The 26,894-nt window shown below is 42.0% G+C and overlaps 3 protein-coding genes across 4 annotated transcripts; 2 read left to right on the top strand and 1 right to left on the bottom strand.

The window, feature by feature from the left end:
• The first annotated feature begins 1,216 nt into the window (after positions 1-1,216).
• prr5a (proline rich 5a (renal)) lies at positions 1,217-10,234 on the top strand. Of its 2 annotated transcripts, none has more exons than XM_039809624.1 (11): positions 1,217-1,439; positions 2,689-2,819; positions 5,526-5,651; positions 5,744-5,824; positions 6,389-6,437; positions 6,570-6,627; positions 6,735-6,826; positions 6,967-7,107; positions 7,815-7,950; positions 8,170-8,445; positions 8,530-10,234. In XM_039809624.1, exons 2-11 carry the CDS (start codon positions 2,689-2,691, stop codon positions 8,817-8,819), a joined length of 1,380 nt encoding a protein of 459 aa, XP_039665558.1. In that variant the 5' UTR covers positions 1,217-1,439; the 3' UTR covers positions 8,820-10,234. The 2 variants fall into 2 exon arrangements, with proteins under 2 accessions (XP_039665558.1, XP_039665557.1); XM_039809623.1 differs by lacking the exon at positions 1,217-1,439 and adding an exon at positions 2,399-2,455.
• A 901-nt stretch (positions 10,235-11,135) lies between these two features.
• On the top strand, positions 11,136-13,101 carry tmem60 (transmembrane protein 60). Its single transcript, XM_039808534.1, has 2 exons — positions 11,136-11,323; positions 11,588-13,101. The coding sequence occupies exon 2, from the start codon at positions 11,673-11,675 to the stop codon at positions 12,075-12,077; it is 405 nt and encodes a 134-aa protein (XP_039664468.1). The 5' UTR covers positions 11,136-11,323; positions 11,588-11,672; the 3' UTR covers positions 12,078-13,101.
• A 63-nt stretch (positions 13,102-13,164) lies between these two features.
• On the bottom strand, positions 13,165-26,738 carry LOC120563774 (lysine-specific demethylase RSBN1L-like). The gene is made up of 8 exons (XM_039808181.1): positions 26,214-26,738; positions 25,831-25,956; positions 24,738-25,426; positions 17,167-17,304; positions 16,876-17,035; positions 16,626-16,686; positions 16,408-16,519; positions 13,165-15,629 (listed from the first exon to the last, which is right to left on the bottom strand). The coding sequence occupies exons 1-8, from the start codon at positions 26,701-26,703 to the stop codon at positions 13,923-13,925; spliced, it is 3,483 nt and encodes a 1,160-aa protein (XP_039664115.1). The 5' UTR covers positions 26,704-26,738; the 3' UTR covers positions 13,165-13,922.
• Positions 26,739-26,894: the final 156 nt, after the last annotated feature.

The following is a 26,894-nucleotide window of genomic DNA, read 5'->3' as shown; positions in this document are numbered from 1 at the left end:
TTTTTTTTTTTTTTTTTGGTTTTTTTAAATGTTTCACATGTAAACAGCCATTTTTTGTTGTTGCATGAAACATATTTATAAAATTGTATTATTATTTATTTTACTTAACAACGCATCGTACTGTTCACATGTATCGTCGAAAAAAATGGAACTCATTATATATATATATAACCAAACTCCACCTGAAATAGCCTACTTAGGACTACAACGACTACAACACAGTCTTCCAGCTATGTGTGCATTCGGATTCAGCATCACTCCTGTATACTTCCGCTGGGTGTCACACTGTTGAATTCCGACAGTGGAAGTGTGACAAATTACCAATAATACTGTCCTGTTAATTGTGATGTTACTTCATTGTTGGGTAACACTTTTAGAAAGATGATTTACTTTTAAATTACACTAGGCCAGTGTTGCATGTTTTCACTCAGAATAAATCGTAGAATGAATTATCTGTACAGAAAAAAAAACTGAATCTGGATTAAAGAATAGGCTATTGTCTATTTGGATTGGACAGTGTGTTAATCTGCGCCTCTTTGATACAGTAAAAGCGATTTACTGCGTGAACAGATTCTCACAACATGCATATGGCTATTTGCTGTTTTGCATAGCTTTTTTACCATGCAAAGATGTAATCCTCATGTAATAATGGGGCAACTAAAATGTGCTGTACGCCTAATTTCAGTGATTTTTATGATGCCAGTAACGTTTCTCACGAGACCCATTTATTTACATCACGACCCATGGAAATAGGGGATTATCTGCCAAATGCCCGCGCCTGCTTTGACAGATGGCAAAACACCCACTGTGTTAAACGGCATCTATTGGGGTCAGTGCTGCTGCGTGTAGCCGACTACCTTCCATTGTTTTCATACAGCAATATGCTGGAGTCCAAGGCAGCGTGGCACATATGTAGCCCTTTTTCCAATGTCTGCACACCTGCCTGTAGCTACGTTTGTGCTATTCAAATAGATCTCATCCTGTGTTGGGGTTAGGGTAGCCTATGTGCCAGTTATAATATGTATCTTACAGTCTGCGTTTTAATACTTGATGCATACCCTAAGTAAACATTTTGTCCAGGGAATGACATAACTCATGTTGTGTTTTCCTTTTGAATCCTAGTGATTCCCCTGTTTTGCATACAGTTATAACCACAAATGCGCGTCCACGAGCCCAGGTTCGCTTTGCATCTCGTCAAAACAAAGCGGGGGCGAGCCAGTGAGCGAGCGAGTGGCGGCGCGTGCCTCATGAATGAGTCCCCCTCCAAAGCACAGCAGGTCGGACCCTTCATCCGCCTGCACCCTGATGCCCGTGTGGGTGCGCAGACCGGCGGGGAACAGTAGAGGAGCCAGCCGCTGAGCCCGGACAGTAAACACTTGGCATTAGTGCTACATGACCGTTTCATCCCGTGAGGAACAGCACGACAGGATAAAGGCACGGTGAGTGCAGGCTACAGTGGGCGGGCAAAGACGCATGACATGACAACTTTTTGGCCATTATCATACAGTTTCTATCCATAGGTGGACTTTATGACGCATCTGTGCCCGTCTGTATGTGCACATAAGACAGTCACGTTGTTTACAGTGCTACTTTGCCTTATTTTTTCGTCCACGCAGGTAGAAAAAAATAGAAAACCCTCCACGTACGCACGAATGGCTGTACATTCCTCCCTGTAGGATAAACGTGGACTGTTGATTGCGTGTCTGGACGATTGATTGGCTATCTTATGTCGAATAAACATGACGGGGCAGTACAGTGGGATATCAATAGGCCAGAAAACCAATAAAGATAGATATTGGAAGTGTTATCGATCTGACTGTAGTCGCTCCTAAAAGGAGGAGGGGTGAACAAAAGCAGAAATGCCCAGACTGGCGTGGCATGGTATGTCGGGTAGACAGTGCGTAGTCTGTCTCTGTGCCTGTGCCTCTGGCTGAGATGTGATCTTACTGTAATGCAACTGCAAGTCAAATAGGCCTACTCCTGAAAACGCACCATTCACCCATTTTATGCTTGCATGCAGGGTGGTGAAGGAGGTCTCGTGTTGTGTCTTTGTCTGTAGAGTAAAAGCCTAGACTGTTGTTCTCGCCTCTGACCAGGGGATGGTGCTTTACTGTGCCAAGCATGTTTCTCTGGGTAGGTAGACACCCAAATAGACTATAATACTGTACTGTCATACGGGCTCTGTGGCCTTTACAGGAATAATTCACACTCATGCATTTCCCTTTTTTTCTCTGATGCAACGTCTGTGTGTGTGTGTGTGTGTGTGTGTGTGTGTGTGTGTGTGTGTGTGTGTGTGTGTGTGTGATTATACGGTTAGGGTGGAGCTAAACTATGTGATTGCAAAACACTTAGATAGTGTTGAAATAACAGAATAAAGAAAAGCTGATTTCACACTACAACTCCCCTAAGGAGGCCGCAAATGTGTTGCTTGGGTTTCTCCTGTACCCTTGTGACCGTAAGTTTTCCTTTAATTTGTTTTGTCTGTGTATTCTAGTGCTTCAGTGTTAGTGTTCCTTGGTTCATTCATTGTCTTTAAGCAAGTGGTAACAGGATTATCATGAGAGCCTCAGACAGCTGCGTGATCCACTTGTGATCACTGCCGTATGCTTTATGTGCCTTTGATGGTATGTTTACCTTCAGTCACAGCTTAATAACCATTTCTTCATCGTCTCCCTTCTATATATTCAGATGCTTGATGGACTCAGGCGGAGGCACGCCTCCCGGCCCTCCTCACGACCCCTGTCACTCAACTTCAGCACCTTCTCTGCCCCTCCCCCAAGCCCAGACATGGAAAGCAGCAGTGAGCATCCAATCAGGAGGTGAGGCTCAGTTCCTGTGATTAAAATTTCACAACACACAGCATCCTGTAAAATGCATGAAATATTAATTAGCATTTATAAAAATCCCACTGTCTCTTCTCACAAAAAATTTCATTAAACGGCAGAGCTTTGCTTGCAACACTTTGACCTAATGATATGATGATATGATATTGAGTTTGTACACTTGCTTTCCATGTTTTCTGTGTCTGTGTGAACGTGGGCGTGGAAGGGGGGGTCTGTTGTTTACTGCCGTGCTGTCAGTAGAGAGTTTCTGGACTGCGTGGGTTTGAACTCATCATTTCGTCTTCTTCTTCAAAGTGCTAGTTTTCACCTGTTCCTCCTGAAAATATGCAAACAGTGTTTTCTTTATTTTATTTACACTCACATCCCAAAGTGAGTTAGGATTTAAAGGTCCTATGACATGCTGCTTTTTGGATGCTCTTTCCTGAAATTCAGCCTTGGTGCAGAATTACAGCCACTAGAGCCAGTCCCACAATGAGCTTTCCTTAGGATGTGCCATTTCTGTGTCTGTAGCTATTGAGGAGGAGAGAGGGGGACAGAGGTGAAGGGTGGGGGTGTGGCCTTGACCAACTGCCATGCTTCGCTTGTTTTCAAGCCATGATGTCTCTCTTTTTTTCATGGGCGGGCCAAATTCTCTAGCCGTCCAAGCAGAGAAAGGGTAGGTAACCTTGCTCCTTATGACATCATAAGGAGGAGATTCCAGATTCGCCCATCTGAGCTTACTTTTTCTCAAAGGTGGAGCAAGATATCCAGGGCTCGGTTTACACCTATCGCCATTTCTAGCCACTTGGGGACCATAGGCAGGCTGGGGGAACACATTTTAATGTTGATAAACCTCATAAAGTGAAATTTTTCATGCCATGGGACCTTTAAGAGAATTACCTCTTTTAGCGGGGAGGTTGTCTCATGTAGAGCGACAGTCAACAATGTCAGCTTATTGCAGATATATCATATCAGTATATGTTGGCCAATAAGTAATTAGAAATATATGTACATAAATCCCAAAGATACATTTTGATAGTTTTCATAACATAGTTTGTCCAACAGAGAGCCCTGACAAGTTTATTTTTCAAAATGTCCCGCTCAGTACATTTAGTACTCAACAAAATGAAAACTGATTTTAAAACTGGTGAGTAGATTGATACCACTCATGTCTGTATGGTAAATATAAAGCTGCAGCAGCAGCCCCTTAGCTTAACTTGGCATAAAGACTGCAAACAGATGGAAACTGCTAGCCTGACTCTTTTGAAAGGTCTTTCCAGCACACAGCACACATGCAAGACTAAAAGTGTAAAAGCCACATACAAGGGTTATGGGGCTAATCTCTTAATCGTCAGTGGCCTACCAGTGCTGGGCCAGTCATTACAAACTTTTTTCTTCATTATTTTTTTTTTTTTTAATTATTATTCTACTAGAGATTATGGCTGGGCAATATATCAATGTGATTTGATGTGATTGATATTGTGTTATGAGACTAAATATCGTCTTAGATTGTGGATATGACATAGGTGTTGTCTTGGCTGCATTACAGTAAAGCGATGTCATTTTCTGAACTTAACAGACTGAGCTGTTCTAAAAATCTCATTGTGTAAATATTTTGTGAAAGCACCAATATTCAATCCTACAATATTATCACGATATCGCTATGGAGGTATTTGGTAAATTACATTTCCTCTATATCGCCCAGCCTAACTAGAGATCCCAAAATTTAGATACCAAACATGTCAGGTTGGATTTGGGGAAATGTATCCAAAAAGATGCACAAGACATCCAGAATATGTCTAATGGGTCCTGGGTTTGAATATTTCATTCACTGTGAACATCATAGTTCAAACAAGCTAATACACAACATATATGTGATCCTGTCAGACAGTGTAGAAAAATATTATTTTTCCAACCTTTAAACTATTTAAAAGGATATAAAAGAGGAGACACTGGACGTTTAAACCCTTAAATATCTATATAATTATCAGCTTCAAAGATCCAGTATCGGTCGGGCTTTAGTCTCACACATTGCACTGCTTTTTTACTTTTTTTGTTGTCCTGCACCAGCTGTGATAAAAATGGAAGAGCAGGAAAACCTTCTTTATTGTCCCACATTGTGTCACTGCTTCCTATCTCTGTTGTTGTTGTTACCGTAATAAGCTGGGCGACTTCCTCCTCCACCTCCTCGCTGTACAGTGACAAGCACAACAAAGTCCCAACTGTTTCAGTCTGCTTACACTGCAGTTCCACTGGCATCTGTGCTCTGCATACATATTCCTTTGCATCAATGATTGTATTGTATTGAAAGAGAGGCAGAGAAGGAGGACGAGTCTGCCCCCCATCAGTGCATGTGCTATTGTTTCCTCCTCTTCTGAGACCTCGAGCAGAGCCGTGGCCCACCTCTCGGATTGGCTCCACCCATGCTGCTCTTAACGTGCTGCCCCTCTCTCACCATGCATCATTCTGTCCTACTTCTCTTCTCCTCTGTCACCGGCCGCTCTTTCTATTGTCATTGTGCTTTTTCCCTCTCTGCGTACTCCATCCCTCTCCCAGACTCACGCTGCTTATGTTCTCCCCTCCAGCTATTTCCTCGTGTTTCTTCTCTGTATGTCAGCTTATAGCCTGACCTTCTTTCTCTCCTGTCCACTACTTAGCGCATACTCTTGTTTCTTTACACTTCCGTTATATGTCCCTCATGAGGACTCTGCACCGGCTGAAGTTGATGAGCTCCCCCAGCCTCAGCGAGCTGGGGAAAAGTGAGAAAAGTTCACCAGAGGACAGAGGAGAGAAGCAGAAGAGGGCAGGAGCCAACGCCACCTGGAACAGGTATGCCAAATACAATCAAGGTGCAAAGTGTAGTGACTCAAATGCATTTTGAACAATTATGGAGACAAGTTTGTGTGTTTGCTGTGCTGCAGCATCCACAACGCTGTCATCGCCGTCTTCCAGAAGAAAGGTTTGGCAGATAACGAACTCTACGTCCTCAACGAAGGTGTCCGGTAAGTTTAGACAGAAACAGAAACAGCCACACACATTCACACAGTACAGAGAAAACATCATTATTTTAGACTGTTGATGTCATTTTGTGCTATAATTAGTATAATTACTGTCTGTCCTACGTTTGCTGGCTGGACATTTTCTTGTGAATGCGTTTGTTTGTGTACTGTATGTGGGCATAGGGAGTCATGTGGCCGTGCCAGATATCTCATTATCTTTTCAAACCAGACCCATTACTTCTATCACATCAGCCTCCATTACAGCCCAGTAAATCCATGTACAGAAAAACCACAAGGAAGTTAACACACATTTCTTCAACTAGACAAGAAACTGTTGCTTATAACTCTGGAAAAAAAGGGTGCTTAGTAGATTTACATCCTTTGGTTCTATTTCATGAAATGGCACATGTCACATGTAATGTAGTTAAGTAATTAATTGCAGGTTGTAAACTCCTTATTCACACAGAAATTATAAAATAAATACTGGCAATACTGTCCATCCTGTGATTATTGATTGTTGTGTTTGAGTCATAAAGTAAAGCAATAGCCACACATTTGTTTCCTCAGGCATCTGTTAAAGACTGAGCTGGGTTTTTTCTTCACAGAATACCTTCAGGTAATACACTTTTAATATTGAATGAAATAGGATTGGGATTAGTACATGGCTGCAAAACACCATTCAGATAAATAAAAGCGGTGGTGTCTCAGATATTTATATTTAATGGCATCTTTTCACTTTATTTCGCAGAACCAGTTGCTTACAAAAGGCATGGTCATTCTTCGGGATAAAATAAGGTTCTACGAAGGTATGGCTGACTGGATAAATGGTCTAAATACATTTTGTAGTGTCTGTGCTTGTGAGTTAAACTTGAATCAACTGTCTTTTTAACTACTTCCCGTGTGACTGATGCAGGTCAGAAGTTACTCGACTCTCTGGCAGAGACCTGGGACTTCTTCTTCTGTGATGTTCTCTCGATGCTGCAGGCCATCTTCCATCCGGTTCAGGTACGCAAACGTCATAAGAGTCATCTGGTTTTTGTCTTTGCTGCACGAAGGATCAACAACCTTAACTAATTAACCTTTACTGGATTGTTTATAATTGTTGCTCAGTTCTGTTCTGTTTTCTGTGTCCTTATTGTGTGCAGGGCAAGGAGCCCTCTGTGCGACAGCTAGCTCTGCTTCACTTCAGAAACACCATAGTTCTGAGCGTAAAGTTAGAGGACGCCCTGTCTCGACCTCGGGCCCGCGTGCCCCCCTCTGTTACACAGATGCTGCTTATTCTACAGGTAGGCCTGCAGGCCAAACCTAAAGGCCTGTTTCGTCACTGAGTTAGTTTTTTCTTTCTGACCCAACAAGTCAAAAAAGCATCAAATTATGTTTTTTTTTTAGCTTTGCACATGGTCACTAATCACATAAGGGTGAACCACTATCCCAGATGATAATCACCTGCAGTTTTGCATCTTTGGTCGAGCTCCAATGTAATGTCTAGACATGAATATACAGACATCAGACTGAATGGCATAAACTAATGACTGTTTTCATTATCAATTGATCTTCTGTTTTTTTTTATTCACATAATTATTAACATTTAATCAACAACGTCAAAAATAAACAAATTATCTCCACAAAAACCTTGTACACAGGATTCAGATTCAGATTCATTTAATTATTGTTTATTCCCATTGCTATTATTGCTTTATAGTATACTATTATTTTTGTATTGTTTCTTAGTGTGTGAGCTACATTAAAAAACTAAGTTATTAAATTTACACTGATATGTGTCAGAGAAATGCACCACATTCTTACATGTTAGAAGGTGCAAGAAGAAAATGTAAGATATTTTTATTTTATGAACGGCTTATTCTGTGAATTAAATATCAAAATTGTCATTTATTACTTTTCCCATGGTCTTGATTGCTTAAGCAGCAAGGAACAGCTTTAGCTTCTTTTTTTTTCTATTGGTGGGACTCTGATGCCTGTCTCTGTCTGTTAGGGGGTCCATGAGTCACGCGGTGTAAATGAGGACTACTTGAGGCTCGAGTCCCTGATTCAGAAGGTGGTCTCGCCCTACCTGGGCACACACGGGCTTTACTCTGGGGATGGTGCTGAGGACCATTGCTGTGTTCTGGGTGAGAAAGTGAACTCAAAAGTAGGGTAATGGGTGCCCGGATAGCTCAGTTGGTAAAGCGGGGCACCCATATATAGAGGTTTACTCCTCGATGCAGCAGGCCCAAGTTCGACTCCGACCTGCGGCCCTTTGCTGCATGTCATTCCCCCTCTCTCTCCCCTTTTATGTCTTCAGCTGTCCTGTCAAATAAAGGCCTAAAAATGCCCCTCTTGTCTTTTAGAGAAGCGTTTACCGTGGGGCTGGTCCAAGTCTACGGATCAACCGTCTAAAAACCCTGTGGTACGATCGAAAAGCTACAATATCCCTCTGCTGCTGACCCCTGTGGCTGAATATGACCCAGATGCCAGCTCTGTTGGCAGTGGAGGAATTCGGCGCCACTCGGCCTGTGAGATTATAACATGCCTGGAGGAACAAGGACTGGCCTACGCTGACTTGGCCTCATCTGAACTGTCTGGCCCCTCCTCAAACAGGCTGTGTGTGGGCTCCCAGTTCAATGGTATGTCACAGATTAAGATGTCTAAAAGAAAAAAAAAATCATAATGTCATAATTCATAATAATCCAGTACCTTGTCATTCACAGGTATTGTACAAGCGGGAGCGAGTGCCATGGACTTGCCTCTTTCGTCTCCCTGTATCCTTCCACTTCATTCCTCAGGAGCTCTGCATGGCACTGAGGCCACAACAACAATGACTGATCTAAGTAAGGGAGCATCCTCCACGCCGCCCAGCGAATCATCCAGCCCTGAAACCATTATTGGACAAGTGCTAGAGTCTGCAGACTCAGACTCAGATGGGATATTTATTGATTTCCCACCTCACTCCTCAGAGGCTATGGGGTACTGCCGCGAGAGCAGGCAGAGCACTGTGTAGCTGTGGTTGCCTTTAGGAACACACACACACACCCCTTTTCAGTGTGTACGTTGATAATTTGTGGGACAGATTTAAGATAAAACTACATTTCATTAAGTTGGTACCATCTTCCTTTGTTACGAGTCAATTCCAAGTGCTTTCACTAGTGAGTGAAAACCTTGCAACTTTAACATGTCTAGTTTTTAAGAGCTAAGAAAAACATCTTTGTCCAACTAATTACAAAGCAAATACCAGTGGAATTATTATTATTAAAAGGACTGAAATATTTTACCAGGTTTTTAATTTGAAGACACCGTAGCTGTGACTTTAGCCAAGCTTTTTATCCTGAGCTTTCAAATATTTTCATAAACCCAAATAAATCAGATTAAGACATAAGTCTGGTGATATTCTATATTTTTCTTATAGACAACAAATTCCATGAAAAGACCAAAATCAATGATAAATTGATCCCAGTTTGCTTCTGTAGCCAAAGCCTGATTTATTTTATTCTACTGCCACAGACCTCAATTTTGTCCCAAAACTACTAAAAACACATTAATGAGCCAAATAGTTGCACTGACATGTTTCTTCTTTTGGATGAACATGGGCACTGTAGTTTATTTTGACTCAATCCCACATACACATCGCTTGTACTGTAAATACTCAATACATCAACAAATGTATATTAATCTGTGGCTGGAAATAGTCCCCAGCAAATGCAGTATTTACTCCTGTTTAAGTAACTTCTGCTAAAAACTACAGTGCTCAGCTCTTTAAGGGACTTATTTAGCTAGAATTTTAAACTATATTATTGTGACTCATTTTTTAAAGATGTATCTTTAGTATAAACAAATGGGTTTGGAGCTGAGACATGCTGGGGAAGTCAGAGTATTGAGAGATGGACTAACACATTGGTGGTTTTGGTCTTTTCATAAGATATGTTGACAATATCAAAAATATACACTATAGTTAATATTAACCCATAAAGGAGCATGTAATCTTTCCACTGGGGTTAAAATCAGAGTTATGAGGTTTTCAAACAGCATTAGTTTCTTACCTTTACTGGAGGAGATGGCTGTTAAAGCCACCATTTACATGGAAAAGTGACAGAAAGTTAACATATTTATCATGGATTTTTTTGTATATGTGTATTTTTAATCTCGCAACTGTTTACGCTTCGTTGTCTGCCTCTTGGCAGTAACACAGTAATGAGGTCTTCTGCTCTCTCTTTTGTACGACATCTTATGAAAATGTGGACTGTTGAATTGTTTTCATTGTCAGCGGCGGTTATAGAGGTCTAATGCAAACTTCACTTCTTAGAGCAAACATCAGTGTGACAGTATTTGCTTTTCTGTATTAGCTCTGTAAAGCAGGACTTTAAGGAATGACAATGTTTATTGTTTACATTTGATAAAGACATGAACATTTTGACTGAATGTCGTCTTACACACTGTATTTTGCACCACCACTACCTTGTAAATAAAAATGCATTGTTGGTTTTTAGGACAGCTAGATAGTGTAAAGTGAGCTTTTACCTTTAAATGACTTGAGATTTTAATAAGGGCTTTTTAACAGAATCTTTTTCAAATGATGTTTTACCTCAAGCGTTTTGTACTTTACTTTTTTTGACAATCTATGATGTCCATGAAGTTGTACTTTGTATTAATTTGTTATACTAGCCCAGTCAAAATTAAATAAATTTGAATAGTATTTAAAACCACGGGTTATCGCTTTCTATTTCAAACAATGGATTAATTATAAATAGAATATTTTCTGATTCTGATTCATATTGCCATGTGTATGAGGTTGGTCAATAAGTGGGGATCTACAGTTGCAGCTGGATTTAGTTTTTGTCGAGCTCCATTAAGCCACCTATAATCAGGGCCACAGACTTTAGAAATATGAGGTCTTGAATCCAAATTCCCCCAATGTACCTCTCACCCCAGAAAACTTTGACCAGACACCATAAATAATTAGGACATTTCATGTTTTATAGCTATATTTAAAAATCCCAAGTCTAAGAATACTGAAATCACCCAAAAATAACCAGCATGTGTAGGTTTATATTTGTAACCCCTTTCAGGTTGTTCTTTAAGATTCATTCTTGACTGTGGCAATAGTAATTCCTTAACTCAAGGTCCACTTACTAGATTTATTTCAGAGCTTTCGGCTCAGTTGCCATGGGGAAGAAATCCAGAAAAAGACTGGGGGTTAACATGAACATCTCAGTGTCGTCCATAGTCTCGTCAATAATAGCTACAGACCTGCAGTTAACTATCAAAATAAAATACATCATCTGATAAAACCATACTTTATTTTGAAAATGCATACCGGAAAACCTGGAAGAACTGCTCGCGGAGCAAAAACTGGAAGTAGCGGAAAGCTAAAAGCTAACTACACTGTACTTGTCGCTGTAATCGAGCTGCTTTGAGTTTAAGATTACATCGTTTGTTTAAAAGTGCTGGCATCTTTCTCGCTGGTGAAGAGTCGGTCTTTCAAACAGCTTGACTCTCCTGGTTAACTTGGTAAGACATCTTTCTTTAAACAACGTTTTTATTTGGGTTTACAAGTTAGCTAGCTAGCCAACATACAGTAGCTTCAGCTCTGAACTGAGTGGAAGTAACAGCTAAATGATTCTCCAGTCCAAAGAGATACACATTTATGAAAACATGAACGCTAATTGGAGGGAGCTTTAAAGTGTGACCGAATGTTACTCTTATTTTAAGTCATTAACGTTAACATCCATCAGAGAATGAGATTGAGCCTGCTGGGTTGTGGTTTGTTATCAGATCCCACGGTGTGTGTGTCGCTTTGGCTGCAGTCCTCAGTCTCTCTGGGTGGGGGTGATACTGGCTCTGTGCCAGTCCTCTGTAGATGAAGATGTCCCTGGCCCAGCGAGTGCTCCTATCCTGGATCTTCGCCCTGATCTTCCTCATCATGCTGGTCCTCAAGCTGGACTCTAAGATTCACTGGAACTGGTTTATCATTTTCCTCCCTGTCTGGACCTTTGACACCATCCTCATCCTCATGCTGATAGTGAAGATGGCGGGGCGCTGCAAGCCGGACTTTGACCCCAGGGATGGCGAGCAGAGCCTGAAGAGGAGGCTGTGGTACCTGACAGCCCTGCTGCTGAAGCTGGCATTCTGTCTGACACTGTGCTCCCGCCTGCAGAGACTCACCGAAATGTGGGTCAGCGTGGTGTGTGTCCCTCTGTGGGTGCTGCTGGGTGGGGCGCTAGTGGAGCTGGGGCACAGTGTTTTCCACTACAGAAGGGAATGAACCAGAAGACTACATAAGGGACAATAACTTTTTACGCTCAAGCATCTCTTGCTTGGGATGCACCAATCTGATCCACTTGATTGGCATAAGGGCCCATACTGATCTTAAGTGGATCGCGGCAGACGTGACAGATCCACATTAAATAGATTCTTTGTCAGTGTCATAAAATTCACTGTGTCTGCTATAAGTTGCATTTAAATCACAGCAGGTTGCAGACTCACTGAGTCGGCGTTCCAGTAAGTTCTACACAGTGTGGTTTATAAGGGAGGAGAGCACTAGTATCGGATCAGGAATCGGTATTGGAATTTTCCATAAAGAAAAAGTCGGAAATCTCACAACAATAAGAGCTAATTGTTTGTCACTCTGTTATACAATTGGATCTTTGTTCAAAATGAAGATTTCACATACACCAGTCCACAGTTTGGAATTTTAAGAATACATCCAGCCTTTATTTTTCTGCCTTCTGGTTCGACTACAGGATTTAATTAATGGTGAACGGGGCTAGAGGATAATACGATTTTTATTTGATATAAGCTTGACCTGTACTGCCACTGTGTTTGAGAAATGGAGCTAAGCAAACTGAGACACACATGATCTGCCTTTGTGATCCACAGTTACTTGCTTCACCTTTTAGAGCGAAATCCCACATATGTACACACAAATACAGTAATGTCCAATGGGGGGATCCTTGGGGCACTGAAACTAGTTGTGAATTGACAGTATGAAATTATCCAATCTGCACTATAATGCACTGTGTGCCAATGAGCCATATTATATTTGTGAAATCACTGTTATTTGTCAGTACCCATCCCAGGATGTCCCTCTGCCACTGACACAATTTGAATGCAAATGCATAACTTCCTCTAACCACATACCGACTATTGTGGCACCAAAAGTCATAATCAATCCAACCGTTTACAGCATTAGACCAACATTGTTATCTCTATACTCAAGCCTCTAAAGTAGCTCAAAAGAGAAATACTGAAACTTTTATGATATTAAATGCATGAGACATTAACACTAAGTCAATATTTTTGAACCATTTATTGAGAGGTTCTGATCAGAGTATAAATCACACTACCAAGTCTTATCTTAGGAAATAAAATGTATTTACATCAACATTTTCACATACATTGGTTCCAAATAAAAACAGACAGTAAATGATATAAATAAGTTCTATGGAAAATAAAACTTGTCTTACAAAAAATATATGCAATTTCTGTATACATTTTCTCACATTGGTGCTAATAACATCTATACTGTACAGTTTTGGTACATACAGTATCATTTACAGCCCTGTGTGAGTCAAACAACGTCCAGTCTGAAAACAACTACTTGCTCCGAGTTTGGAGTGTCATAAACAACAAACCCTGTAGATTAAAGCAACATGGCAAAGAGGATTTCAGCAGGAGCTCGGTGACTTGCTGCAATGTCCCAAACAGTGAACGTAGGTTATTCCTATAGCAGGGAGTAAGGATGGTTGTTTTCAGATTGGCTAGTCCAGTACCTAAAATAGGTGCTTTAAGAGGGAAGCTAAGTAGTGCACAGGCACTGACACATGGGTCACATAAACATTTTATATAGAGCCTACATACATTCGCTAACAAACGTGAAGTGAGCTACTTAGCTTACATTCTTAGGCACTGATAAAATACTTGGGGAGTGCATCCTCTTTTCACTACGTCACTGGTGTAATGTGGCTGTCAGCAAAGAAATGGAATCCCCCCCCCACTCATTGATTACAAATTAGAAAGACCAGTTGATGTCTGAAGGAAGGATGCATTTTCAAATACTTTAACAAAGCCTCGGCGTAAGTTGTACAGTAAAAAAAAGAAGACTAGACATTCATATTAAGAAGTCTTTCTGTGTGTGGGGTGTGTGCGTTTTTAGGGGCTGTTTAAATGGGTGCTGCTGTGGCCGAGTGTCCTGTAGGGGTGTGGCAGGTTTTCCCTGCACTGTGTCCTTTACTTTTGGACCTTTAGAGGGCACAACTGTCCGACTGTCAGATCCAGGCTTAGAGGAAGAGCCTCGAGAGTCACTGTGATGGTGGGTTTTAGGTCGACTTTCTGTGAAGGAAAGGGCAAGAGTTTGGTGAGCCTCCATCGGCTTAAAGAGGTCAAAGGTGATGAGCGTCCTTGGTGGTTTGTGTTCTGGTGGCGCAGGACCAGAGGCAGGCTTCTTCCTCTCCTCTTTACTGTTGATGTCTTTATCCTTCTTTCCATCTTTCTTAACCTGGATGTTTGCAGGCTTGGGAGTCTTCCCGTCTTCCCTCCCTGACTTTGCCTGCACCCCCTGCATACTCGACACGTTGGTCTCTTTGCCCTCCCTGTGCCCGCTTTTCTCTTTCTTCCCGTGTGAAGACTTGTGTTTATGACACAGGTCTCGAGTCTCCTCTCTGTCTGGCCGTAAGTGCGACACTCCCTGTGTGCCTCCTCTGTCTTTATCGTGCTCCTTCTCTCTCTTAACGTGGGGTTGGGTCTTTGAGTCCCACTCCTTGGCCCACTTCTCGTCTCTCTGTGCAGGCAGGGGAGTTTGAGAGGCTTTACTGCCCTCTCTTGTCCGCTCCTCGTCCTCCTTTTTCCTCATCTGCGGCAATGGCTGCATAGATGTACCACCCTCTCTTCCTCCCTCGGCCTTAACCTTCTCCTGCTCTTTCACCCTGTCCTTCTCTCTATCCCTGTCTTTGCCTCTATCCTTCTTATCCCTTTCCTTCTCTTTACTCCTATCTTTGTCTTTCTTCTCCTTCTCTTTAACCCTCTCCTTTTCATCTTTTTCTCTTCTTCCTTTATCTTTTTCCTTTTTTATTTGTGGTGTGTTGTAAGTGCTCATTATACTATCTTTAGTTTTCTCTTTTAGACCTTGGCCTGGTACAGTTGTCCTTTGCTGCCTCTCTTCCTCCACATCATTCTCCTTCCTAACTTGCCGTAGTGACTTTAAGGGTGCACTGTCCACTCCACCCTCATTATGGCCCTTCTGCAGTGTCTGGCATGTGTTTGCACCTCCATCTCCCCCTACCTTACCTTCCTCTTTCTCATCTTCTTCAGCATTGGGCTCCATTAGCGTGTGAGTGAGTACACCTTCATCTCTCTCCTTCTTGACAAAAGGTAGAGACTGTGTCGTTGACAACCCCTTCATCTCAGCTCCGTTCTCCTGTGCTTCCTCCTTGAAAATCTGTGTCGGAGTTTTTGAGGTTGGCCCCACCCCTCCTTCGTTGTCCTCATCGTCCAGCTTTTTCACTGTCTGTACAGCAGGCTCACGCTCCTTCCCCTCAACCTCCTCGTCTTCCTCCTCTTCTTTGATAAGAAGTGTTACTTTTCTAGGTGCACACTTCTCTTCCTGCACCACTTCCTCCTCCTCTTCCTTTTCGTGTAGGTGATACTGTTTGAGTCGGATGTGCCAGGCCAGACTGCAGACAGCAGACACAGTTTTGAACTGGTGGACAACTCCTCTGGGAATGAAGTAGATGTCGTCGTGGTAGAGTTGGATTCGGGCGTATCGGATCCCCTCCCTCCTTAGCTGGTTCAGTTTGGCATCATCGATCCACTGTACACACTGTGGAGGCAGTGACAGGAACACATGAGATTCAGTAATCCCTCAATAACGTGAGCAAATATTTTGATTCTTGCATGGCTGAGTCTGATCATATATTGCACAGGCCAACAGTATTATACTGGGAATTCCTCTACTCTAAATTGATTACCAAGAGACAACGTGGCATGTTAAAAGGTCCAAGAAAAGCTCTGTGTTTTCTTTTGCACTTAAAGCTGGATGACTTTACTTGAGGGACAATAAAACAAAATATACACACAACTTTTAACATTATAAAGTTGAGATGGTAAAAATGTTAGAATACAGCATATTTACACACCCAGAGCAACATTATCGTTCATCTGGAGTTGTGTTTCTGGCCACCTGGCAAATGTAAATCCAATATTCATCCCAGTTCTGTCCTATTTATTCATTGACTTTTGGATATAAAATGTCGTCACGTCATCATTTTATCCTTTTGTGAAATTTCGTTTTTCATTAGCGTAGGAATTCTTGAGTTTTGGCTAAATGTGTTTTGTTTCTTGTTTTTTCGTTTTTGGCGTTTGGGACAGACAAGAGGTCACAGTGACTTTGACCAAATTCTAATTAGTTCACCCTTCAGTTAAACTGGATGTTTGTGCAGGGGGGTCCGGACATATGGCGTTCACAAGAATGGGACGGACGGATGTATGGACAACCCGAAAACATAATGCTTCCAGCCACGGCTTTTGCTGGAACGGAGGGATAAAAAACTGTTGATAGTACAGTATCACACTAGGCACGAATAATACCTCTGACCCACCTGAGACAGCGGAGGTTCGTGGAGGTCCAGCTGCAGCCTCATGACCACATCTGGGAAATCTCCAGCGTGGAAACACACAACGTCTTTGGTGATCCGGGCAGGAGCGTCACTCCTGTAAGGCAATACGCAAAAAGTCCTGTTTACTGAACTGAGGTTTGTATTCTATGCAAGATTGTATGCGTGTGAGATAAGGTAAAAAGATGTCACTGTGTACTCACTCCTCTCCGCAGCGCACAGCCTTCAGCACACCTACAGCAGCAGTAGTTTTTTTCTCTGAACCTGACATGTATTCATGAATAGTCAGGATATGTTCAAGGCAAGGTTAAGTACCTGTACATGGCATATGTAGTTGAGAGATAAGCTGAAAGTATTTTATTGGTTTTGCTACCTCAGCTTTACTTCACTTCTTTTGAAAATAAAAATGCTGGTGAGATGATAAAAGCTGTGCACTGGCGAACACTTACAGACTCAATATGTCAACCCACCTTTTCCTTTTGAAGGGTGATTTTGGCATGTCTGCCATAGGGATCATCTGTTCTCCCGGTCTGACCCACATAATAGGGCCGTCGTCGCTCTCAGTGGGACTCTGCAGCCGCAGACTGGAAAACGTTCCCCAGGGCAGAGTCCGCTGCATAAACACAGGGTGAGAAACTTCCGTGTCACACAATGACTTGTAGCGATGTACAGGGAAATGAGAAAGCCGTTCACATGTCCACTGGCTGTAGGGGTGTGTACACATGCAGACATTAACACACTAACCTCCAGAAAGGGAGATTCCTCCAACATGCTGATGAACTCGGGGAAGTAGTCTCCAACCTCTTCGTCCACAGCACCGACCAGACTGACCTGCCGCATGGCCCCGGCACGGTACGTTCCCTGGGAATATGTCCGCTTCACCTGCAAAGAAACCATTGAGAAGACAGATCAGACCCTCACCCAGTAGGTATCAAAATATCCAACTCTGAGGTCTAAAACTAAACCCTTTTTAAACATCATATGCACCTTTTATAGAACATGTTTGTCTGACAATTGAGGCTAGCATGGTCAGTGTTCTTAGCATACATGGTGTGACCTTTCCAATGCACCTGCTTTTAATAAAGCACACATTAATATTACCATCAGCATCTGCTTGGTAGTCCACACTAACAAGACCTTAAAAACAAAAATGTACATCTTTGGTGGAATTCCAAGACACTCGGCAGTCATTAAGACAGGCAGATGTCAACACACAACAAATAAAAAGGCAATTGAAAGACTTAATGAAAAACCAATGGAAAATGTCAAGCACTGTGGATTACACTATCAAATCTAGACAACCAGACTGAAATCAGACCTTAGGTTCTCATGAGTCCCTCATCAGAAATCAAGGCTCTGCTGGTAAGGCGTTCATGATAATGTGCCCACCACCTGCATACACCTGTTAAATTGTATTAAAAGTAGTGCAAAAGATGCTAAAGTTTACATATAAAATATAGCCTACATGATATGCATGTAGGCAAAATATACAATAAATATAAACCGTATGTGATATTAGACACAGATAGTTAGGGGCATCTTACTGAACTCCCAGCACCCATTACACAAGGAGTCTAAAGTTGCTTCCATCAGGACCAAGGTTTTATCTCCCTGCAGGCAACACTAAAGCATAAGTCAGGTATTTTTTCCATAAGCTATTGGCTTTTTAAATGTAATGTATTTATACAGAAGGAACATTAATGTTACCATGTAACAAATGTTACGAATTCCAAGCAAGAAAGTGTGTATGATGAGTATGAAGAGTATGACCTGTATATTGAGGGGAGCATCACAGATCACACATCAAGTAGGAGGTGCGATATCAACAGTGGGAGTAGCAGTTAATGTTGGACTGATAGAATGATAGGTAATGACACCAGAGGCTGACTGAATTGATGTGGCACTGTAAGTGTTTATTTAACTACTGCCAATTTGTTAACATAGAAAACAGACAGTTCATAAAAATCTGGCTCTTTAGAGCAGAGTTAAACAACTTCTTAGAAGACTTCCAAATCTTAATGTTAGCATAGGTCAAGTGTGGAAGAAAGTCTTTTTTACAGATGAATAAAAGTTTGAACTTTGAAACCAATCCATATTTCATGTGTTGGTGACTTCCAAAGGATCGACTAGACCACCACCGCTCTGTTCTACTCTCTGCAGAGGTACAACGTCCTTTTCTTACTTAATTCTTTGTTAGATGATTTATTTTCCAGTAGAAACACGAGCCTAACTATACATTTAACCTGCGCCAGGACAGGTTGACAAGAAGACAAAGGAGCATGGACACCTAACACATGGCATCACAATCACCAGGGGCCTCATGTATAAACGTTGCGTACGCACGAAAAGCTTGCGTACGCTGGTTTTCACGGACACTTTGTGATGTATAAAAAATGTACTTGTCGTGAGAATGTGCGGGCCATCCGCAAAGTCTTTTCTGGCTCTGTAACGTAGCGAATTCTAACTGAAAAGTGCCGAAAATCACTAAACATTACAAAATAAAGTTTCCACTACAGTTACTGGCATACGTCTGTAACGTTGTCTATGAAGAAAAAAAAAAATTATATCCGCTGATACTCCATAAAAGTTTGATCATTTATGTGGATAATGTTTCACATCTTTCACACAACTGTTTAATTCGCAGGCTACTTAATCTCTGTTAAACATGAGGATGGAAAATGATTGATAAATCCACTTAGAAAATACTTTCAGTCATCCTCTGTATTTCCCATAGATGAAATATCTTACTCGCGGAAAATTACACGGAAAATGCAGTGGTGAGTCTGTGAGTCTTTAGTTGCTGAGGCTCAGACATCCATGGCGCACAGGAGGCGGGACGCACGGATACATCTCCCCAGGGACAAACGCTGTGTCGGGGGGACTAACTCATGTGATGAGTCATTAATCCCGTGGATGATTTGTAGGCTATAAAGTGAACAAGGTATACCCGGTCCACCAAACAATGGGCCGTCTTGACTGTCTTAATTCTGCACATATTTCTGTTACTGTAGTCCTATTTACTATTTCATTATTTCATCCATGCGTGGCGCAGCAGATCTGTGCGCACGTCACCTGCCGTGGAGACGCTGGCCTCCCTAACCTCTCCTCCTCTGAGTCAGGTCTCCCTCGCGCTGGACTCAGTTTCACTGAGCCTACTAACACGTAGAAAATTAATGACATTACATCAGTGAGTTCAAACTGCTTATTATGCGTAATTTGGACTGACACTGAGATGTATGTTGTTCTGTAACTGGTGTGGCGCTAACACTATTCTCTTGCTTTCCACTTCGACATTAAACTTTATTTTTTTATTATTCTGCCATGGTTCGGTGCATTCACCGCCCGGTCAGCATTTGCCATTCTGGGCATTTTCTTTTATTGCTTATCCAAGATGACAAACCTCCAAACAGCGCCTCCACCTCCGCGATCAGCACCTCAACCAGTGAAGTTTTTTTTTTTTTCCATCTGCAGCGGGATAACCCGTTGTGATTGGACAAAGAATGGCGTCGGGGGTGCATTTATAGTAATTTCCATATTAATTTATGGGAGGAGGCAAGGCGGGGTCAGTCACTCATTCATGTGCGCTCAATTTCACGTGGATTGTCATGTATAAAGGAAAGGTGCGCAGGACCTGGCGTACGACCGGTTTTATACATGTGAATATTTCTGTGCGTAGGTACTTTTCAAGTTTTGGCCGTACGCCATCTTCTGGTATGAAAGCTGCGCAGTCTTTTATACATGAGGCCCCAGACCTCCAGAACCCAAACATTGCCCCTAATCCAGCAGAAGAAATTCTACCCTTTTTCTCTATTTTACCTTTTATAAATTTCTTCTCTCAGAAAGTGTACTTGACTTTGTGTGAACACTACAATAACAATTGTTTAAAAAGAAAAACTAAATATGCTGTAGCATCACGCAATGTCATTTGGGATGATCGAAAACTGTGATTCTCAAAGTGAGAAATAAAGACCCCCGGGGTCTGTGACACACAGCCCGCAGGAACAAAACACTGAGAAAACTGTGCGTGTTATTAAGAGCATATTTCAGGCTCTTGAGCCAAGCTATGCAATATAATACATGTAATCCTGTATCAATTTACCTCCACATGTAGGACTAATCTTAGAGCCAGTAGAAACTGTCTTGATTCTGACACATCACAGTCTAACAGCAAATACAACCACGAACCACTCAGTCACAACTTAAGGGGCACTAAACACTGCTCCTTAACCATCTCAACACTGTCCATATCATCAAGTGACATTACGCTCAAATTGGATAAATTAAGAAAATATGCTGACAGTCGTATCGAGTTTGGTTTTATTGAAAACAGCAACAGGATGAAATGAACCATCTGCCTTACGTTGGTAGCGGAGTAAGTCATGGTGCCAGACAAGCTGAAGCAATATCTGATTACAAAGCACTCAGGAGTATCAGTAGGATCAAGAGGGAGACCTTGGGAACATGTTCTTTCCCAGTGAGGGGTCCCTGGCTTGAATAAGTTTAAGTTTTCCTGACCTAAACAGATTCTCTCAATTTCTGAAAAAATGTTCAAATTAGAAAAGTGCACTCAGTAGAGTGCTGATCTCTGCCAGGTGTCTCCCTCTCCCGTCCTAAACTAAGAAGAGTTGAATCTCACTCAATTGCCCCTCCTGGCTCACGTACAGTCAAAATGGCGGCAAAGACACAAAAATAGGGATTTATTTATCTCTTATCATGTCTTACTTTAGTGGATCATAACATATCGGGTATGGAATTAATCTGCAGATGATCCGGTTCAAAATGAGACTAAACTTCTCTGTGGATGTAAGTTTTTGAGCCACGACAAAGGCCTCTCATCGAAGAAAGTTTGAACCAAAAAATAAAACTGCAGGTTTCTGATAACAGCTCTTGGGCTATTTTATGAAAAGTCCTTTCCACAAAGAAAGACAAATGCTTTATAAAACATTTATCTCAGATAGAGCAGTCATCACTGGTGTTGCTGGCAAAGCCCTATTTTTATCCTGTCAAATTAACTCATACCACAGGTTTTTAGATTAGATATAGAATTTTAGATTGGTGGGCATCTGGGTAGCTCACCTGGTAGAGCAGGCGCCCATATATACAGTATAGAGGTCCTTTGTCATTCCCCCTCTCTCTCCCCTTTCATGTCTTCAGCTGTTCTATAGAAATAAAGGCCTAAAATGCCCCAAAAATAATCTTTAAAAAAATAATTTTAGATTGGTTTGATTTATGTTTGAAAATAACAAGTCAACGATACATTTTTTTATTTTTTTTGTGGCCGGGTTAGCTTGGTGGGTAGAGCGGGTGCACATATATGGAAGTTTGCTCCTTGACAGGGCGGACATGGGTTCGACTCTGACCTGCGGCCCTTTGCTGCATGTCATTCCCCCCTCTCTCTCCCCTTTCATGTCTTATGCTGTCCTGTGAAAGTAGAGCCCTAAAAATGGCCAATAATCTTTATTAAAAAAAAAAAATATAATCTATTCACTAGGGGTGTGCATTGGCACTGCCCTCACGATTCGATTACGATTCACCAGGTAACGATTCGATTCAATTCGATTCTACGATGCATTGCGATGCATCAAAATTCTACTGCACACAACAAGGCAAATTTTTCATCAGTCATGAGGCAATCAGTCAGATATCCTGTTAAGATTCGGCTGAAATTTCATTTGGTCTAAATGACATACCCAAATTAAAAGTGGTACAGCTCCCACATACTTTGACACTCTGGTGTGTGCCTGACATCATTGGAAAGGAAACACTCTCAATTTTTTTGTTACAAGTGTCAGGGTGATTCTAGGCCTTACTGACAAAGAGTTACAGAGGCTAGAATGGAGGTTTTTTATTTCCGTCCAAGTCATACATCTGTAAAATGATCAAAATAAAATACTGTAAACACAACTGGTGATATACAGATACACCCAGGCCATAGCAACATGTCTCAGGTGATTATAGAAAAAATCCAGATGCCAAAAGACTCAAAAATTGATTTTTCTACAGAAATGTCTGTCCGTTTTGCTGTCATCGGCTTGTCCGCTTTCATTGGCCATATCAGAGGCAAACCTGAACGGATTGGCTCATATGAGATGTCTATCAAAACATTAGAAGCTAGGGAATTCGATGACGCCCACTTTGAGCATGTAGCAAGCTGGGCAGAGAAGCTAGCGACGATAAATTGTTTCGCGTTTTTCCGTTGTGATTCGGCAAGAAACTTCAACATTGTGAGGCGAACAGATCGTTTTGGAATATAAAGCTTGGATATTACATTTCCTTTGACCATTGGGGATTTATGAAAATCAAGTTTTGGGCAACATACCACTTTGTTGCTGAAAGGACAACGAAAACAGGTATGGACGCACTCTCGACAGCTGCGCAGATTATGGCTGAATTGTTACTTTGTAACAGTGGTGTAACTGCTATAAATCATCTTATGCTTTGTATGTGGGCTTAAATTAATCATTAGAGGCTAAACTTTCAATTGGTGTGTATATTTGGAAGATTTAATGCTTTAAAGTTATAAAAACGCCAATGAGTGGAAGTTTTATCGAGGTTACAGCGACGCAGTGTCCCTTCAACAGGACAGTGATCCTTGAGAGGATATTGAACAACAGATTTTATTGGCTGCTATGTGTGTATTATCACTCTCCTGTATCTTTGATACAGAAGTAATTGAAACTTTACAACTTTATTGTCCACTCAAGGCCAGAAAATAAACAGTGACATAATCGATTATGGCACTTTGCCGCATCGATGCTGAATCGTGCATGCCCCGCATTGCATCGCCGAATCGATTATTGTTGACACCACTACTATTCACTACAAAAGTAAACTAAACAATCAAAACACAACCAAAGTGAAGGTAACACCCTCAAGATTATCTCTCACCATTTTCAGGAACTGGTAGAGAAATAAAGAGATACTGTTACCCTTATGAAGCATAGAATTACTTTTTTGAACTCATTGAACTTTCTTCAGAGGCTAACCTGAAAGCACAACTCCAACTGAAGGTGCTATAATCCTAGTCTCGCATTGCCAGGCCTTCCTCCGCAGTGCTGCGAAGGAGGGTCTGGCGAGTCTACACAGCATTCCGGGATGGGAGGAAAAACGTGCTGTGGTTTATTGGCATTTCTTTAAACCAATCACAATTGTCATGGGTGGCGCCAAGCGCCACACTGAGCCTGGTGCCGCTGCAACAAAGCCTCTGGAAGGAACTTGTTTTGGTGGGACGTGTACATTCAAAGGTTGTTTTAGTCGTGCAATCTGAGGAGCAGTTAACCACAGTCATCATAAAATCAACCGGAAGTTAAAATTCCGACACAAAGAAAGTGTAAGGTGACAGATATCCGGCCGAAAATGAGGGACATACGGCTGAATTTCCGGCGGCACCAGAGCAACCCCGGAAGTGGAAGGTCGTGGATATACGTAGACTACTACAATCCCTATCGAGCACTATAACAGAGGAGTAGTTAGAAACTATTGTTTTGTGACAAACATGACACACATCATTAGGGCTTCCTGCTTCACAAGACAACCTGGATGTTGAACACAAGAGTAAAGTAGGGGAGTAAATCACACGTTTTTAATCAGGATACAATATTGTATTGATTCTTTGGACAACGATATGATATTTGCTGATATCACAAAGTCTGCCACGACACAAATTTTATTCAATTCAATTCAGGGGCCTGCGATCGATACGAGACAATATCATATGCCCATTAAACACAATTAGCTTAATTTATATGAACTCACGAAAAGCAACACAAATATGTATGTATTTGACAATTTTATTAATGAGCTCTTTGAGCCATTTACTTAACTTACTTTAACTATTTTAAATAAAAAGAATATAAAGTGGGAATTTTAAAATATAGGCCTAGCTGCATCGTGAAGAAGATATGAACCCCTGGCCCTTTGCTGTGTGTCATCCCTTCTCATCCCCCCTTTGCTTTCTATCTGATAAAAAAATAAATAAACACTTTTTTATTTTAATCGATATTTTCACTTTGCATCGATGATATGGATCGCCAATCATTGAATCAATATTTCCATACAGATCTATGTACTGTTACACACCTAGAATAAAGTTGGTTCAAGGCAGAGTGAAAAACTCTATCCATCAACAGCCTGGACAGAGACTGACACACAGATAACTTGAAAACACACACAAAACTGTTGATGTGTTGTTTCAGCTTGCTGTTACCCTTACAAACTGACACTTGCAGTATCAAAGACAGTTCAGCCTCCTTTCACAAACATAGCCTTCAAACTACGTTGCTTATTAAAAGAGAGGAAAAATACAATAATCTTACCTGAGAGTGGAAGTTGACCATGGTTGTCGTCTCTATGTCTTTCTTTCCGAGCACCTCCATCTTTACTGGCGCATTGGGGAACTTGTAGGAGAAGTAATCCAGGAAATCTGGGAGGTAGGATGCCGCTCCATGGACGATTCCCATCACAAAACCTGCAGCCTGGGCCTCGTCCTCGCTGAACGACAGAGTCACAAACTCCTGGGCAAAACGCTGCATCTCAGCCGGAGACAGACAGGAGAGCTGCTCGGTGTAGGCGTGTGCCACAGACGCTCCACCGTTGGCCTGCTGCTCGATGTGGATCAGATGGCCAAATTCCAGACCTGACAGGCCTGGCACTGGGGTGCAGTGGAGCGGAGAGCTGTAGCCGATCCTGTCTCTGACCATAGAGGAGATGGAGGCAGAGGTAGCAGCAGCACCAGGAGGATCCTGGTAGTGTTGTTGTGGTGCTGCGGTGGTGTGGAGTAGACTGCTGCTGTTAATGCTGTTGTTCCCATTAATTCGACTGAGGAACTCAGGCGGACCCAGAGACACTCCTGAACACACTGTCTGGCATGAGCGATGATACATTTTTGGCCGGCTGTGCCTCTCCTTCACTCGCTCGCCATCTTTGTGCTTCTTTTTCTTCTTCTTCTTGAGTTTCTTCAGCAGGAGGTCTTCCTCAGAACCAGCTTTGGGCTTATCCTTAGACTCTATAATGGAGGATAAGACCGTTTTACAATAAGTACAATGCTGTGCATCATGTGAGGCCTATATATATGTAGCCGAGGTGGGGAAGTAACAATTTTATATACTTTAGAATAACTGAACTTTGACAACTTTGCATAAAACGACTATAGGTTGTGATGTAACTGTACATTAATGTATGGCTAGTGTTTGTAATTTGCATCAACTATAAATGTATGGCTATATTTCATTCAAATTTCTGCCATATTGTTATAAATAAGATAAGTAATTATATTGGACTCATGTTGTACAATTAGGTTACTTAAGCAAAGGACCTCAGCCATACCTCTATCGCTGTAACATATATAATTAAAAGTTATCCCAAAATAATGAAAAATCCCAACTGATCAACGTTACATGTCATCCCTACCTTTCTGTGGAGAAATCACGTCTCCGTTTTCTCTTGCAATGTCATGTACAGGTGGCAATTTGTGATTTTCCCACTCTTTACTCTTTTCCTTCTTCTTCTCTCGGTCTTTCTCTTTTACATGGTGATCTGAGAAGAGCAGAATAGGAGACAGCGTGAGGTGAAATGCTGCTAAATCCTTGCTGAGGAACATAACTGATGAACAAACATTTCCACGTGTATATCACCATCTGGGCCTAATAAATACTGGGGCCTGTGATAGAGAATATTATGTAATAATTTAATGAATGACTGTATTACAGTATTGCTTCACATGCAGTTTTTAATTTGCCTACAAAGTGGTATAATAGAGTCCTGTAGTAAGCAGGCTGGCTGTGTTGTCCTACCCCTCTGTAGCATTTTCACGTCGCCGTTCTCGGTCTTTGTATGGCAGCTAGCTGGGCTCACTCTCTCCACACCAACGACCGAGCTTCGCTGCGCTTCACTGATTTTTTCCTTCTCCTTGTGCCGTTTCTCTTTCGCCTTTTTCACTTTGTGAGGCGAGGCGAGGAAGTTGCTGATTTTGAAGATTTTCCGAGCGGGAGTAACTGGCACCGCGACGGCGGTGGAGTGGCTCGCCTTGGCCGGGCCGAAACTCCATTTCGCTGGGCTCCCACAACTCTGCTTCCCGTTGTGTTTTTCCCCTGCGCACACCTCTCCGTTCAGTTTCCTGTGCTTCAGGCCCTTTTCCTCCACCCGGACCTTCTTAGGAGGCGGTGGGTAAATGTCGCTGGAAGACTGAGGTCGGCTTTCCGGCGGCCGTTTAGCTATCAGGGGTTTAGGGGAATTTGTTTTGCTGTTTGCTGCGAAATGCATGGAGTCTACGGCCTCGGCCATCTTGGAAGTTTCTATTTTTTACGGTCAGACGTAACTGGTGCGTGAGAGCCAGGCCGGGGGCGGGGCTTAGTGGACTACGTACCGACGCACGGGACGGAGAGCAGCTGACGTACTGTCAAATATCCTATACTGTTTACAGCCTGCAGGAAAAGAAACAGTACTGTACTGCTCACTGTGCCAAGACTGTATCA

The sequence above is a fragment of the Perca fluviatilis genome, chromosome 8, assembly GCF_010015445.1.
Source record: "Perca fluviatilis chromosome 8, GENO_Pfluv_1.0, whole genome shotgun sequence".
Lineage (NCBI taxonomy): Eukaryota > Metazoa > Chordata > Actinopteri > Perciformes > Percidae > Perca > Perca fluviatilis.
This window is presented reverse-complemented; position numbering and strand designations above follow the sequence as displayed.

What these genes read in the sequence shown, in the direction of transcription:
- prr5a (XM_039809623.1), top strand. Translation starts at nt 2,420, where the DNA reads ATGTGTTGCTTGGGTTTCTCCTGTACCCTTGTGACC. An exon ending in AGTGAGCATCCAATCAGGAG is followed by an intron (nt 2,820 to 5,525) that starts GTGAGGCTCAGT and finishes GTCCCTCATGAG; the next exon opens with GACTCTGCACCGGCTGAAGT. An exon ending in AGATGCTGCTTATTCTACAG is followed by an intron (nt 7,108 to 7,814) that starts GTAGGCCTGCAG and finishes TCTGTCTGTTAG; the next exon opens with GGGGTCCATGAGTCACGCGG.
- tmem60 (XM_039808534.1), top strand. Translation starts at nt 11,673, where the DNA reads ATGAAGATGTCCCTGGCCCAGCGAGTGCTCCTATCCTGGATCTTCGCC.
- LOC120563774 (XM_039808181.1), bottom strand. Translation starts at nt 26,703, where the DNA reads ATGGCCGAGGCCGTAGACTCCATGCATTTCGCAGCAAACAGCAAAACA. An exon ending in CGTGATTTCTCCACAGAAAG is followed by an intron (nt 25,427 to 25,830) that starts GTAGGGATGACA and finishes CCTCCATTATAG; the next exon opens with AGTCTAAGGATAAGCCCAAA. An exon ending in ACGAACCTCCGCTGTCTCAG is followed by an intron (nt 15,630 to 16,407) that starts GTGGGTCAGAGG and finishes CTGCCTCCACAG; the next exon opens with TGTGTACAGTGGATCGATGA.